The 16000-nt window shown below is 42.7% G+C and overlaps 1 protein-coding gene across 2 annotated transcripts; it reads right to left on the reverse strand.

Annotated features, from left to right (window-relative positions):
* Positions 1-839: 839 nt before the first annotated feature.
* On the reverse strand, positions 840-15947 carry gfpt1 (glutamine--fructose-6-phosphate transaminase 1). 2 transcript variants are annotated; one of them, XM_080466691.1, is made up of 19 exons: positions 15859-15947; positions 13704-13811; positions 13254-13361; positions 12823-12948; positions 12626-12684; positions 12393-12527; positions 12246-12307; positions 11885-11964; positions 11684-11792; positions 11396-11559; positions 9686-9781; positions 9121-9218; positions 8914-9034; positions 8384-8541; positions 5900-6014; positions 5273-5400; positions 4870-5037; positions 3826-3987; positions 840-2648 (listed from the first exon to the last, which is right to left on the reverse strand). In XM_080466691.1, the coding sequence occupies exons 1-19, from the start codon at positions 15863-15865 to the stop codon at positions 2604-2606; spliced, it is 2049 nt and encodes a 682-aa protein (XP_080322817.1). In that variant the 5' UTR covers positions 15866-15947; the 3' UTR covers positions 840-2603. The 2 variants fall into 2 exon arrangements, with proteins under 2 accessions (XP_080322817.1, XP_080322818.1); XM_080466692.1 differs by having other exon boundaries at positions 8923-9034; positions 15859-15918.
* Between the last annotated feature and the right edge of the window lie 53 nt (positions 15948-16000).

Genomic DNA, 16000 nt, shown 5'->3' on the forward strand with positions numbered 1-16000 from the left:
CAGGTGTGCCGCTTTAGGGAGCTGGTGAGTCTCCTGTGACCTCAGTGCTTCACATGACGATCTCTCCTGATGAGAGACTCCCCACACTGCTCCTTCTCATGGTTGGCAGATGGAGACAGTTTCTGCTCTGGCTTGTGGCGGTGATCTGTACTCAGTCTGAAGCAGCATGCGAGGCCATTCTTGTGGTTAGCGAGAGAAACGACTTCCTCCTGAAGGCCGCGCTCGCCGTCACCGCCGGCTTTGCTCTGTACCTCTCGGTGCTGCTGAAGCTGAACGAATTCCTCAGGTGGACGCTGGCCAGGATGCGTTTCTCACGGGAGGACTTGGCCCGGCAGACACTCAAGCTGCTCCACCTGGACTTCATCACAAACCTTTAGAGACAGCAGCTGCTCTCTCTTCAGCTGTGGCAGAGGGAAATCTGCGGAGTGGTCACAGCCAGCCCTGCTGGTTGTTCCAGATCTCTGCCGATCTTCATTTTCCATCTGGACGACTGTCTCAGCGTTCGCCAGTGTGGCAGCATCTGTCCTCTACGCACCAACGTGAGGCGGAGCGTCTCCACATTTCTGACTTTTCGGATGCAGCGTCAGACCACTGCTGTCCATTGCCCAGGCTCTCGGCATGTCTCGACCTTTGACCTCGCCGCATCTGTTAATATCCTGAATCTAAAGTCTTGGCAAACAATGAGACGGCCGAAGCTGGAAATAACTTGTAAAATTATCAGAATGTATAAATTTCCTTTTATCTACCTTTTAGAACATTAGTAAATAATCTGAGCAGTTTAATAAAGATTAGATTTTTACCACCAGATGCATCTTGAATGATGGGAAACGCCTCCAAAAGAGAAGTAATTGACACTTTATTGCATCATTTCCACTAATAAATAGTGCCCCATCCCTCTGTAACCCAACAGATGGTGCTAAGATTCAGGGTCGTGTCCATTTTGTCAATGTATCCAACCAAGAAGTCGAGGTTTTCTATCGTGGGCTCTGAAAGTACCTGCAACAACAACATCTACTTTTTTTTAAATCCTATCACTGGCTCAGGAAAAGCTTAATGATGAAAACAGAGTTGCAAACAAATGTGAAGTTAAGGCTTGATTGCAAAAGCAAGATAAACATTTTCAAACGTGAGATGGGTCTTAAAAAGACATGCAGCTCCTATTTCTTCTCTTATACAAAGCTGTGTGCACAGAAATCCGTCTTTCCTCGGTTTGTGGATAAAAGACTTCTGGCATTTCTCACACATAAGAGACTTTTCTACCTAAGTAAACATCTACGGTATGACGTACTACCATGTCACTGTGTATACGCTCCCTTTGGGCTTCACTATGACTCTTTATGTGACACAATCTACAGGCATCAGCACACGTGTGGCGACAACAAAATTAGACGAACATATAAAATACATGTTTTGGTTTACAACTGCCAAAGCCATTAGACAATTTTGGATTGACATTTTAAATGATGGTAACATTCACTTTTCAAACAAATACAGTAACTTCATCAATGATTTAAAAAAAAAAAAAAAAGGAAACTAAAATGTATGAGCTACAAATGGTCCCAATAATGTGTTCGCAGCAGTTCTGGAGGCAGAGTGTGGGCTGGCAACTGTGCAATTTCTACTTCGGGTGAGTATCTCACATTATTTACTTCAGTTTGTAGTTTACTGGTAAGCCGGAAATGAGTCCTCTTTTTTCCAATCGAACGGCTAAATGTACGTAGACAGCAGTAAACAGTAGGAGTTGCATGTAGAGAGAACAGCAACAGTGACCGGGTCCTCGGTAAACAAGCCTGATTCTCATTAACTGGGCCCACCGAGGCCGGCGTTTGAACTCCAAAACATGAGATTCATAGACGAGACATGTTGAGAAGACACAGTAAAGTTGTGGCAAATTACAAGCTTCTTAAGGAATCAAATTTCTGATGTTTGTAAGTCAGTACACTCAGGAAAAAGTAAAGATACTGAGGCAAAAGCTGGCAAATCGTGCAGAAATCAAATATATATATATATAAGTAATCCATGACTTGTGGCTTGGAATGATTGAAGACTACGATTTACTTCAACTGTGGAATAGAGACACTTCAGATAATCAGCTGCCAAAGGGGGGAAAAAAACCAAAATCCCAACCAACCTACAAATCATTGCACTAAACCTGTAAATGAGCCAGGAAGGTCTTGAAACATGACTTCTGTTGGTCAGCTTGGACATCAGCGACCAGACAGACTAATAAGCACAAGTAAACATGGAGGGCTTCTTCCGAGTTTGGCGCACTCGTGCGAATGAACCTGAGTGATCACTGTCAGCTGCTACACGCTCACAGACCTTAAAAGAAATGTAGGAAGCAGATGGTAAAGTACCAGCCCAGTCCCTGCCACCACAGACCAAACAACAGCAGGAACCACTAACTGAACACAACCAAGATCGGAGAAAATAGACGGAGAACTACAGAGAATGTTACAGAAAAATACACGAGCGCCAGGGGGAAATATTGCAAAAAAAAGAGCACAGAAACGGCACATCTCTGGGTTTTCTTCATCCGGACGCTCTCTTGGTGTCCGCCGGGTGTTTTGTCGTCGTCGGCGTCAGGTGATGAATGGCGTGTTTCACTCTACTGTCACAGACTTGGCCAGGTTTCTTGGACAGTCCACCTGTGTTTAAACAGGACAGCATCATTTCCAACATGACAAACATCGGCCCCATAAAAGCAGACAAGCGGGTGCCTGCGCTGATGACTAAATGCTGCCGTCAAGCGATCCGGCACAATTGACCAAAAATCTCAACAAAAACACACTTTAATGTGTGAGCCAGTGATATGGCAGCTTGGCAGGGCTGCCTTTTTTTTTTTTTTTTTTTTTTTAACTAAATATCTGGCTCAAGCGGTTCTCATCACTCAGTCTTAGAATTGAGTTAAAACAGAAAAAGAAAGTAGGGTAAGAGTGTGATGGAGCTGAATGTTTTCACTCTGAAGAGTTTTCGCCGACTCAGCGCTGACATTATTTACAATCTGTACTTTAGTAGAGCCGTTTACTTTGACCTTTAGCATACTTCAATACAGCGAGTGATACAAAAAGACACACAACGGCGAGTCGGGTTCTGGTTAACACACCGAAAAACCATTAGAAATAGATTTTTCGGTTCTAATGAGAAAATGAACTGATCAGGTTTAGGTGTGGATTGCAAGGTAGCAATTAGTACTCATACTTCAAAACAACAAGACTACAGGTTGATTCAAAGCCTTTCTGTGTGGTTTACATGTTCTCCCTGTGTGTGTGTGCTTTTTATAGGTACACAGCCTGTTGCGAATTATCCGCCCGGATCAACTCCAATTTTATAGAAGAAGACTTGGCGGATGTTTGGATTCATTGCAATTCTTTTACTATGGCAGCTAAACTTGACATCAGTTTCAACATTGTTCCTGAGTTTGGACTATTGCGTCATTAAACCAATACTAGGTTACTAGTGCAAGGGAGTTGGGGACAGTGGTCTGCACTTAGACGCTGCATGTTTAATCCCAGCTGAACTCCAGTGTGTTTGCCAACAGAACAGTTCAGTAGAACACAGTCAGATAAGCAGGGATGCAATAACTCAACCTCCTTATTTCTTCCTATTGCATCTTTTTTCCTGAATTTCTTAACTTCACCTTGTGGACTTCCTTCTTATCACAGTGAGCAGCATGCAAACATTCACTCACTGGTGGAAACTGAGAACATTAGTTTCAGTTAGGGCTGAAGAAACTGTCGTCCGATATCAGATGAGATAAACCTCGTTAGAGAAACCTCTTTCCGTTTACGAGCTGCGGCGGAGCCTGAGGGGACGGGTACTTACATCGTAACCTCGGAGGACAGCGAGGTGGAAGGACAGCAGCTGCAGGGGGATGACGCTCAGGATGCCCTGCAAGCAGTCCACACAGTGAGGCACTTTGATGTTGTGGCTGGAGTTCTTGGAGGTTTCGTAGTCGTCTTTGTCACAGATCACGATGGGACGGCCCTGGAGGTCAGGAAGAAGGCTTTAAATGTCACTCGCTTGGGAGTCGCATAAAAGTTGAACTCTCAAAGATTCCAGTCCTTCAAATTTAATCCCTCAGTTGATTTTCACACCTCTTAAACTCCCATCTGCTGCAGGTTACAGGCAGTGGTGATGTCACCTTGACCCAGACACTCCCTTTGTGTTTACTGGGGTGAAGGAGCGGGGGCGCGGCACAGACTGAGCCGTGAAAATTAACCTAACATGCAAAACCTGCTTTGGTCATCGAGGTTGTGAACTTGTTCACGCTGACGGCAGAAAAGTATTTCATTCTAAAATATATATATTCAGAAAACTCTTGATGACAAAATAAACAGGTAACAGGCCTCATCACTGGACGACTGCCACATTAGAGAAAAGTAAAGCAAGAGCTCCCCCGGGATTTTGTATTTTTCCATGTAACCAGGATCACCAGAGCTTTTGTTTCAACAGCAGTTTTTTTTTTTGCTTTTAAATTCAGCGGAAGCACATTTCAAGTTCTGTAAATGTGACTTACTTCTCATTAAACACAGCAACTTTATTCTGTATTCTACTGATGGACCACAGCAATTTCTCAAACTGGGATCTATCAAATCATTACAACTCTCTCAAACTTTTCCGGAGCTCCTCAGTTCACTCACTGAGTGACATGAGATCAACTGATGATTGGCCCGAGACATGTAGCAGTAATGGCTTGTCGTTTGACACCAGCCTCATAGTTTCACTGAAACCTTGGAACATTCCTAAAACATTTGGTTCATGTTATTACTCGACTCTTCATCCACATCAAAATACAAGAATGTGGAAAAAAAAAAGAGCATTAAACCTTTTAAATAAAGACAAGATCATACATTTTCAATGTTTTACCTGGCGGGCAACGATCTGCTGCAGAGCGTTCTGACATTTGGTGTAGGTGTGGTCTCTCATGATGATCATGATGACTGGCATGAGTTTATCCACCAGCGCCAATGGACCGTGTTTCAGCTCTCCAGCCAGGATGCCTTCTGAATGCATGTAGGTGATTTCCTTGATTTTCTACACAGGAAGGCAACAAGCCACAAATTATACAATCCAAGCATATGTTGTACATTTACACTTTCATTGAATAGGGAGCTAAAATGTCAATTCTCAAGACCGTTTTGTTTAATATGACTCAAGAATAAAATTATGAAAACATTTTTTTCCACAGTTCTTTAACTGGTCACACCAGAAATGGGAAAATAAATCAGATTAAACTGATGTAAAAAAAAACCAAAACACATTTACTCACCAGCGCTCCCTCCAGGCAGGTTGCATAATGGTAGCCTCTGCCCATAATAAGTACACTCTTCTGCTGGTACAGCTCTTGCGCCAACTTCTGGATTTCATCGTCCAAACTCAAGACCTCTTTAATCAGATCTAACACAGACGCAGAAAACGAGCATTGAGGCTGATTGGAAGCAACAAAACTTTCAAAACACAAAGCATTAGTGTGAGCTACACACTGTCAACACAGCCAGGACCTGGACTCAATCAGTTTATATTGTAAGACAGGGAGTGGCAGGCATTCCTCATGGTTTTACCATGAGGGGACATGCCATCATGTGCTTTAGATCCAGAGAAGCATGCGAGCCCCTCCAGCCAAAAGCTAAAGCAGCAAGAACATAGAGAGGATTGATCCTCCTCATCGTCGAGCTTCCTCGTCCAGGAAAATCATTGAACAAATACTAAAAAACAGGCCTTTGATGTACTCTATTTTTGCAATGCGAGCTGCTTCTCATTCAGCATCCATATGAAGCTTTTACATGTCAAGTCAGTTTATTTACATGATCACATTCATACACAACATATGTTGACTGATGGCCCTGTGAGATGAGGATTTCCTTGGATGAACCAGAATAGGTTTGGCTTGAATTACCTGGAAGCACTTTCAGGCCCTGGATTATCTCACGGCGTCTGGGCTGCATGGAGATCCTGTCGTCGCACATCAAGAGCGCAAACATGATCAAGGCCACAAACTGGCTGGTGTAGGCCTGCAGAGGGAAAAAAAATTATCAAAGAGGGAAAACCTAAAGCATTAATTTCCAAGGTGAAATTAGGAAGTATGAAGTTTGTGTTGTCATTGATTGATTATTATCCAAGTGTCCAGCTGTTCAAAAATATACATTTTGTTATATATATATATATATCCCAATAAGTTGCAACCAAACCCTTATTTCTTCTGGAGAATTGTGCTTTTCTCCAGTAAATAATCTGCCTCATAAAAGAAAAGGAAGACGTGTGTTTATTCCAGGCAGAGCAGTACTGTTCAGTCAAGGCAGTGCTGCTCAATCTCAAAATCTTTGGTGAACACACGGTTTTACGTTATGAAGCACACGCTCTCAGATCATGCTGAAAATGCTGGGGGCTCATAAGCTCAACACATCAGAGACTCTGTGACTGCCGTCACCGTCACCGCCACCCCCTCTCCTCTCCTCTCCCCCTCTCTGCCTTCATCTAGGAGCATGTTTGGACGCCTTCCATGCCCATCTGAGAGATTTAATCAGCGTTTGAGTGAAGCCAAGTCAACTCACAGGACCCTTCAGACTCAGAAATACCAATATGTGGGGCCAAGAAAACTGCTATAAACGCTTTGCACCGATTTGTTGTTCTTTTCTTTTTTCATGCACAGAGTTGTGCATGAAAAAACGTTGAGAGTCGGCTCAGATGTGGCAGCATATTTATTCCACATCACAACATGTGACGTTTCACTATGTTTTCATGGACAAGATACCAAATGTGAGGCTACAAAGGTGACAACACCTTCACATAGTGGACATGTGATGAAACGTCAGAAATTAAAAAACTGACGAGTGGCTTAAGATGGCATCTTAATTATTACATGACACTTGCATTTAACCAAAGAAAGAGAAAAGAAAAAAAGAAAGAAGAAAAGAAAATTCTAATTAGCATAAAACCGAGATTTCGAAGATCAATTTGAAGTCATTCGGCACTTGGGTGTGATACATGTGTTCCAGTCATTCGATGGGCTGGGTTGTAAATATGAAGCACTTGGTTGAGGTGGGTGTGTGGCCCAGCAAGCCAAGCAGTAAATGGTGGCGTCTCCGAGGCGTGCTCTGGTGCTTTAGAGCAGCACGAGAGTTGCTGAGCCAAGCCCAAGGGCCGGGGCACACAGAGACCTGCTCCCCTCTGTGTCTCTCTCTCTCTCTCTCTCTCTACATGCATCACAAACTTTTTTTTCCTCCATTCTGAGTCCCAGTTGGCAAATCTTTTTAGTTATAAGGTTTAGAAGGAGGAGAAGCATAAAAACCAAGTGTCTTAGCTTTACATAAGGCAAGATGAGAATATCAGGCCTCCTCAGCTCCCTGTGGGATCAGAGGACAGCGTCAGCATCCAAAGGCCGGATAAGATTTTCAATGGAGGTTTCATCTGGATTTCATTCATTGTTAGAGGGAACTTTCGTTTCGGAACGGACGCAACAAACTGGGACCAGAATGACGTAGATCTGAAACCTGCTGTCATGAGATTCTCCGTGTTGACTCCTGCAGCACAACACGTTTTCTTTGTGAGGCAAAAAGGTGTCGTGTTGCATGGATCCTGCTACATGGAATTGATCTTGCACAGTCCAAAGACATCAAATATGAGCATGACTAGGCAATTCAACTCAACTTCAAGTATTTTGCACCAAAAATAATATACTGGCAAAAATGAATGCTTGCACCAAATCTTAAAAAGAGGTTTGAATATATAAACATGGCTGAATGAATATATCCCAGAGACCATAAAACTGTACTCAGTTAGGAAAAGAAATATAGTAGAGAGGCTTTATGAGGCAGAGAAAACGCAGGTAAGTTCTTCAGAAATGTAGTTGAAGCTTCACAATAGCACGCTCTATACATTCTTCATATGAGGGTTGCACAGTTCTGGACTATTCTAATGCGAGTAATGCAATAGAGAGGCAGAACTCCAAATGATCAACAGGTCTCCCATAAGTGTTACATTATGTCAGTTCTGCACATTTAAATTAGTTGATTGAACTAATGTAGGAAAAAAATAAAGGATAAACAAAGGAGGTGTCTCGGTTGTTAGATCAGATCTTCTAATAATCTAACTGATGGTGTGAACATACATCTCAAATGAAGTCCATTTGGCCGTCACCATCGTCAGGAGCACTTCAGTTTCAAATTCCTATTGAGGATTTATGAATAAAATGTTTCCAAGTCTGCCAACGTCTGTCACATTACTGAAACTTGAATGTCAAGACAGTGTTCCTTCAGGTTACTTGGAATTCTGTAAGCTGGTGTTTGAAAAAGCCATTATGGCTTCTAACTTGCACAGGCTGCGTTAGGGACACACTTGGGGGTTGCAGGAGTGAATCAGCACACAGGCTGTCACTGTTTACCTTGGTACTGGCAACTCCAACCTCTGGCCCAGCATTGATGTGAACCCCACAGTCAGTCTCCCTGGAAATGGAGCTGCCCACTGTGTTGGTGATGCCCACAGTCAGAGCCCCCCTCTCTTTACAGTAGCGGAGGGCCATTAGGCTGTCAGCAGTCTCCCCTGCAGGGTTGGCACACAGAAAGCAGAGCAGTTAATTTGATGCGACAACAAAACAATCTCATATATTGGATTTGTAGGAAATTGCTTCTGTGCCACACAGGCATCCGAGTTAAGACTGCATCTTAGGAAAACCCACAAAGCCCACAACTGAAGACATGGACACACACAGACACACAAGAGTCTTTTTCTTCTTCTTAAATTCAGAGCTGCAGAAGATTGGTTCCCGAGTTGGAAAACCCAACCTGATAAAGCAGCAACGACACTGACAGAAAGATGAATCAGAAATGCCAGAGTGGCTCCTGCAGTCAGACAGCAGAACACAAAGCGGGAGTCAGACTTTAGATTAACTCCAGATGACATCCGGCTTCACACCTGACTGACTGATAAAGAAGCAGACGTCATCTCTGAAGACGGGTGTGTTCCTATCCAGGAAGTCGCTGGCCAGCTCCACCATGACGGGCAGCTCGGTGAGCTCCTCCAGGACCTGACGGGTCTGAGAAAGCAACGGAGGACAGCTCAGTATAAACGGAGGACACCAAAATGCTTGTAGGAAGACACTTTCTTAAAAATGCTACTCACTGCTACTCCAGCATGGTAGCTGGTGCCACAGGCGATAAGGATTAGTCGCCGACACCTCTGAATCTCTTTGATGTGATCCTTCAGTCCACCGAGCGTCACTGTGAAGCACAGCAGACAGTTAATCCATCATTCTGCTCCATTATTTCCCACCTCATTAAAGAAGATCTCGGAAGAGAGCCGAGAAAGGATGTTTAAACCATCACTGACAAGGTGCACGTGCACAGAAAAACATTTATGCAATTCTGCTGAATTATTCATGCAGAATAAAGAAAATGGTACAAGACGGGTTTATTAATCGTGAAATGTAGGCTGCATATATAAATGTGGTGTAATCAGCTTCTCTTCAGTGGAGTACTGAACCAAAGGTAAGTTCACGTGCACTTCAGCTCAATTGCACAAACGTAAATGCAAGAACAGTGAGAGCAGCATCTGTTTAAACTTTCAGGAGCAGTTCAAATCTTGGCGACCCCACAGTTTGGGAAGAAGTAAAAAGAGGTTATTGCTCCACTGCTCCAAAAGGGTAAAAAAAAAAAAAAAAAAAACCCAAAAAGGACGCCTCTCTAACCTGAGTTGTCGTCGAAGTTCACTCTCCCTCTCATGGTGTTCACCACAGACTCTGGTTGTTCAAAAATCTCCTTCTGCATGAAGGAGCTGTAGTTTCCTGTGGTGGGAAAGTCAGGTATTAGGGAATCATTGCAAACACTTGGAGTTTATATAAAGTTGGAGCCAAGATGAGTTTGTCTGAGGAAAAGCCTTGTTGACCCACATTAAGTTCTTACAAAGGCGATGTGAAAGCGTGAAACACGAGTGAACAACCTCTTGACAGCGTTTTACCAATAACAAGGCTTTTCTGGAACGGAGAGGTGGGGAGTAACAAAATGTTTGCAGTGCATTAATAACATATTTGAAGGCACAAGATAAGTCAGTGCACAAATTATATAAAACCAACAAGACGCATCAGGGAGATACTATTCTCCAATCAATCACAAACGGTGACAGTGAAAAATGAGAGTGCTGCACGGCCCGCCTATGATGGCAATTTGGGTCAAGCAAATTAGGTTATTCAGCAGAAAGGCCCCAAAAAATAAGGCGGAGGAGAGAGGCTGAGTAATGACAGGACCGCAAAGGAATGTCAAGCACAGCCAACATTAGCTTACTACTGCCCTCTGCTGGACAACCAAACCCAAAAACTAAATGAGAAACAATGTGTTCAAACCTATAACTAGTAAATTATGACTGATGACACACTCGTCACCTCGTATATGACATTGTGATCAAATCCAGTTCAACCTTAGTCTAAGTAATGACAATAATGGTACAGCTTGGTAAATAAATCCTACTTTGATTACACCAGTTCAACCCCTCAGGCCAGCTGTTTCTAAGTGTAGAACTAAAACAGTTTAATCCAGCTTAATCTTATTTAGATTAAATGTTGCTATCAGTTTCATGGCAAATCGTTGATGCTTTTGTTCTGCTTTGTCCACCTGGAGCTGTTGAAATTTGGTTTCTAGTTCACTTAATTTGAACAATTGTTGGTATTATTTTAAGTTCACATATTGTTTTGTTATATCTGCATTATATAAAGCAGCTTTTGTAAGACGGATACCAGATTAAAAAGAGCTGTGAAAAAAAAAAAAAAAAGGTCCCAATTGGAGGTGTAGACATTAGGTGATAGGTACGAAAACATAAACCATATAATTGATTTATTGGTTTACAACGAATCGCCTCCGTCATTAAGGAACAAATACAAGGCTTTACTACATCCTGAGTGCACATAAAGTCATCTTCAGCTGAGGGTGTGTTAGGGTGAGAGTCAGGGGTCATTTAAACAGGAGTGTTTTCACTGTGGAAGCAACTGAAGCGGAAAGGACTGGATCATAAAAGATTCAGCCTCAGGGCTCAGCTACATAAGCGAATAGACATTTATTGTGACACGTACAAAAAAACAACAAAAAAACCCGGATTCAACCCAAAATTACAAAGGAAGAGTACAAATTATTCATTCATTCATTCATTTTCTTCCGCTTATCCGTTTCCGGGTCACGGGGGTGACAGTCTGAGCACCGTCACTCAGATCACAATGCACCATTTAAGAACCTTCCTGCAGGTGGTGAGCCCACGGGAAGGTGGCGCCCGGCGTGGGACACGAACCCACTACCCTGAGATTTTGAGTCTCATGCTCTACCAACTGAGTACAAATTATACATTTGCAAATATGGCCGCGGGCGAAAGAATGTCAGGGAGACATGAAGACAATAGCTGACCCTCCACTCACCCTTCATGATCTGCTGCAGCTCCATCTGCAGGGTCTGGATGGCGCGAGCTGGATAGTCCCCGACCCTGCGCTTTATCCTGTGGATGGACAGTCGGCCGTCCATCACAGCAGCCACATCGTCGTCCTCCAGAAAGATCACACGGTTCGTGTGCTCAATCACTGCACTGTCACAAGACCACATCAGACATCAGCTTTATGCTGAGACGTGAACAAAACTGGAGCACAAGTTTCACAGAGAACCTTTGTACGCCGCAGAAGGTCGAGGCAAAGACGCAGGAATCTGCTTACCTTGCGTCAGAGGCAAAATAGTACTCCACAGCTTTCTCATCCACGGGGAAAAGGCAGGTGTCCTGGTCCATCCTGGGTAGGGCACTGCAGCTCTTCTTCTCTTTACCAGCTGGGAAATGAAAAAGAACCAAAACCTGAGTCCCCACTCCTCCAGAGAAAGTCCAATGGATGAATGAAATCAGACGCATAAACTCCAATTACAAGAGCGGTAAAGCACAGGAATGTGATCGGTGGACAGCTTGTGATCACTGCGCACTCCAATCAGCAGAGGACTTCCCCTCCTGCACAAACACACAAAATTCACTTATGTTACACCACACTGTAAACAGAGGACTATTTGGTAGATTTCTGCAAGCGAAAAAAAAATATAAAGAAAATAAATTTTACTTTAGGAAAAAGAGTAACACAACCGGTCAAACACTAAACTTTAACCAGAAATCATTGTTTTCATTTTCATGTAAGCACGCCGTCATTTATTCATCAATATTGGAGGAAACTCTTTTAGGACTTCAAACAAAAACACTGTGATTGATGAGAGGAAAACAAAACGCCACGAGCGCACCTTGTGCCAACTGCCTCTCCAGGATAATGGACACTTTTGAAGACCAGTGCAAAAGCTCCTTCCTGCCAGGATGAAGAACAAACATGTCAGATGGGCTCTTTCGTCTCATTACCTCACTAACGGCGGTGGGCATCGCCAAGTCCTTACCAGCTGCTGGGTCACACGCTCGATCAGAACGGCAAAACTGATGTCATCACTCTCCCGGTTGTCGTACATGTACTTCACCAGCTTGGCGATGGTCTCCGTATCAGTCTCCGACTCAAAATCGTAGCCTTTGCTCTCCTGTGGAGATGAAGTCAGAGTGAATGTTGTTTTCAAAATCAATGTAAAGTCCATTTGTTTTTTTTACATTTTCTTCAGAGAAAAAAAAATATGCTCACCAAGAACTTCCTCAGGTCTTTGTAGTTGGTGATGATCCCGTTGTGAATGACTATGAACTCTGAAATAAATAAATAGAAATCTCTACAAGATGTCTCGGTGTAGGCACACAGGTGGATTAAATGACTGCACACATTAGAAAACCAGCAACACACTGAGTTGTGCAGAGTGTTTGTTTTCTCTCTTCGGCACAACTCACCGTTGGACTTGTCGGATCTGTGCGGATGGCTGTTGACGGGGCTCGGTTCACCGTGTGTGGCCCAGCGGGTGTGAGCGATGCCCAGATGAACATCAAACTCCACGTCCATGTCCATATCATCCTGCTCTGAAGAGCACAAAGCAGGGAACACACTTAGAATCCCAACTCCACCACACTTCTATACTACGTTTGTATGATTTTAGGTCTTTTGTTACTTCTGCATTTTACTTACACTTTTATTGTTTTATTTTTGTACTTCCGCCTTCACGGATATATTTATATTGTTCCATTCATTTTATTGTTCCATCTCTTTGTATTGTCTGTACAGGATTCCTTTTCATCCAAGAAATAAAGTCTCCGAATGGAGACAATCTTTAAGCTTCAATCTTAGACATTGTGTTTGTGACGTGAATGTGTGATCTTCAACTTACTGTGGATCTCCTCATCGAGAGCCTTGACTTTTCCACTCTGCTTAATCAGCTGGATGGACTTTGCATTTGACTCCCACTCCTTCACGTTTCCCCCATCGATCCCCACACCTATAGAGGAAAACCCAACAAATGATAACATATAACAAGACTTTCTATATTAGTTTGTTGAACAAAAAAACTGTATTATGATGCTATTATGACTCTCCTGTGGTATTAAACTATTGCAGGCAATAACCCTTCAGATCTGAGTGACTGGAGTGGTCCAGCTCATCTAACTAGGACTGCTCAATAATTCAGTTGTGGTTTGTGTTCATTAGAAGAATCCATCAGCAAAGAATACAGTGAAAGTCTTTTTAACGCTGTGTTATTTCTGTATTAAACACCAACCTGATCAGATCGAAAAGGAGATGAATAGAAATGTGTTAACAACATGACTGTTTTCAGTCTCACCGGCTGAGTCGTATCCTCTGTACTCCAGACGTCGCAGACCTTTGAGCAGGATCTCAAGGATCTCACGGCGAGTCCTTGGCACATGGTAGTTGAGATATGCAAAGATTCCTGGAAAAAAACAAAAAAGATTTCAGGCCACCAAAATTGTTTCGTAAAGTGAAAGCACAAATACAATTAACTGCGAGTTGTGTTTTTGTTTAGATGAACACACTGTTGCACTAATATCTTTGAACCAGCGGTTTTACTTTTTTTTTCTCCAATACTTAATTCAAGTGGATTTGAAATGGATCGGAGAGCAGGAATGAAAGCAATATCTCACAGTTATTAAGTAGACTTTCAGATTAGATAAACATTTTGATTTGACAATAAAAATTCTGGCCATTTTTCTTTGACGTCAGATAAGCAGAGTCATTGACGTCAGTTCTGTTTGGAGAGTGATCCTACAAGTTTTACAAGAGAGTTAAATATATAAACACAGAGCTACTAACAAAGAATTTCCCAGATTACTGATCACAGAGGATCATTATGAATCAACCCCATAGCTACTAATTGGATCTAGACTATTGTTTATCTTTAGTAATCCAAGACTGTTGATGTAACCTTTCTCCCGCTACAATATTATTTAGTGCAATTTCAGGTTTCCATGGTTATCACATTAGTTCTTCAGTTTGTGTCGAGCATCTCTAAGCATGTGGTAATTGGGAATAAAGAAGAAGAACAGAAAGATGTGTCCATCTTGAAAGATTTATTTCACTAAAGAGAGAAAATCACACATAAATTTTCTTTATGGTTTCACAATAAAAATATCCAAGAAATCATCCCGTTTCAAAACGGGTTCATCTCATAGGTTTAGAAAACGGAACCCATTTAGCCCAGTTGTTGACGGCTTATAAATCAATGGTGATCTTTTTCCATCTGATGGATCTCGCTAGCTACATTCACTCGTACACTGTTCAGGAAGTCAACAACAACAAATAAATATTCATAAGATCGCCAACATTTCCTATATATTGTGCAGGAAGTTAATAAATACGTTAGAAGATCTGTTAGTACGACGGGTGTGTTATTTTTTTTGCCACTATTGTCAGTGAGTTCTGTGTGATTACTAAATGACCTTAAACACTATTACAAAGCATTAACAACTTATACGTCAAGGCTGGCATCTTACCAAGTCTCCTTAATAATCAGCACTACCTCCTGAAATCATCTGGCAATTTATCATCTTCCACATGCTGGAAGGAGTGAAACTTTAACCAGCGAAGGCAGGGAAACCCTGTTACACAACCAGACAGTTTAATGCTAATGAAGCACACTGGTTTAACTTAGATTGGATGATGGAGGGAGGCAGTGATCAGGGAGGTACTGCAAAATGCAAGTTTTATGTCTATCAGAAGAATAGATAACAGTGGCTCAACACAGGTATTATTAGCAACACGTTTGATTGTGAAAAACAAGAATGCTACCTGGTCTATCAGGTCTGATTGGTGTTATCAGATTGTGTTGACAGTGATGGAAGCCAGAAGTGATATCAGTCACACATTCAAGAAAGAATAACACACACACACACACACACACACACGCACGCACGCACACACACGCACACACACACACACACTGTGACATGTAAAGATATAGCATGTCAGTTACACTTCTTCCCTAAAATCAACCTGTCTGGAAGAATAGTATTCTCAAGCTGCTATATCCAGAGATAGCACACTGCCAGGTGGTGCTGCCGGTTTTATTTTACCACTATAGTTAAGACACAACGACTGAATAATGTGATTTAAACCCAGAGGGATGTTAGCTAGGAGCAAAGTTACACGGTAATGTCACCGCAGAACACATTAGCTTCTTGGCATTTCGCAGAAGAAAGAAATCAGCTCATACTCTTAATATTACACCCGGGTATCGTTCTGCAGACAGATATTTATTATTAAGTAAAGCTAGAGTTTGTACAGTGAAACAGAGACAGACATATATTTAGCGAGCTAACAGCATCAGCTAGTCAAACTCATGTTAGCCACCCGGAGCTCATCTCTAACCTCCACCGCTAACAACGCGGTTCCAGGCAGAATCCAATGCATGTTCTCTAAATGGGAGGGGAAACAGCATTTTTCTGAGAATGTAGTCGGTAGAGAACGAGTCCTGTACTCACCACACATGACTGCAGCTCGGATGTTTCAGCTACTGGAGGAGTTTGGCTGTTCTGCTGGGAACGCCTGTCAGTAAGCCCCGCCCCCTCTCCCGGTCCACTGAATCACAGCCAGCCACCTTCCGCCACAGCGCGCTCTGATTGG

The sequence above is a fragment of the Lipophrys pholis genome (genome assembly GCF_963383615.2).
Source record: "Lipophrys pholis genome assembly, chromosome: 7".
In the NCBI taxonomy this organism is placed as follows: Eukaryota; Metazoa; Chordata; class Actinopteri; order Blenniiformes; family Blenniidae; genus Lipophrys; species Lipophrys pholis.

What these genes read in the sequence shown, in the direction of transcription:
- gfpt1 (XM_080466691.1), bottom strand. An exon ending in GAACTTCGACGACAACTCAG is followed by an intron (nt 9,219 to 9,685) that starts GTTAGAGAGGCG and finishes TGTGCTTCACAG; the next exon opens with TGACGCTCGGTGGACTGAAG. An exon ending in CTTCTTTATCAGTCAGTCAG is followed by an intron (nt 8,542 to 8,913) that starts GTGTGAAGCCGG and finishes CCAACCCTGCAG; the next exon opens with GGGAGACTGCTGACAGCCTA.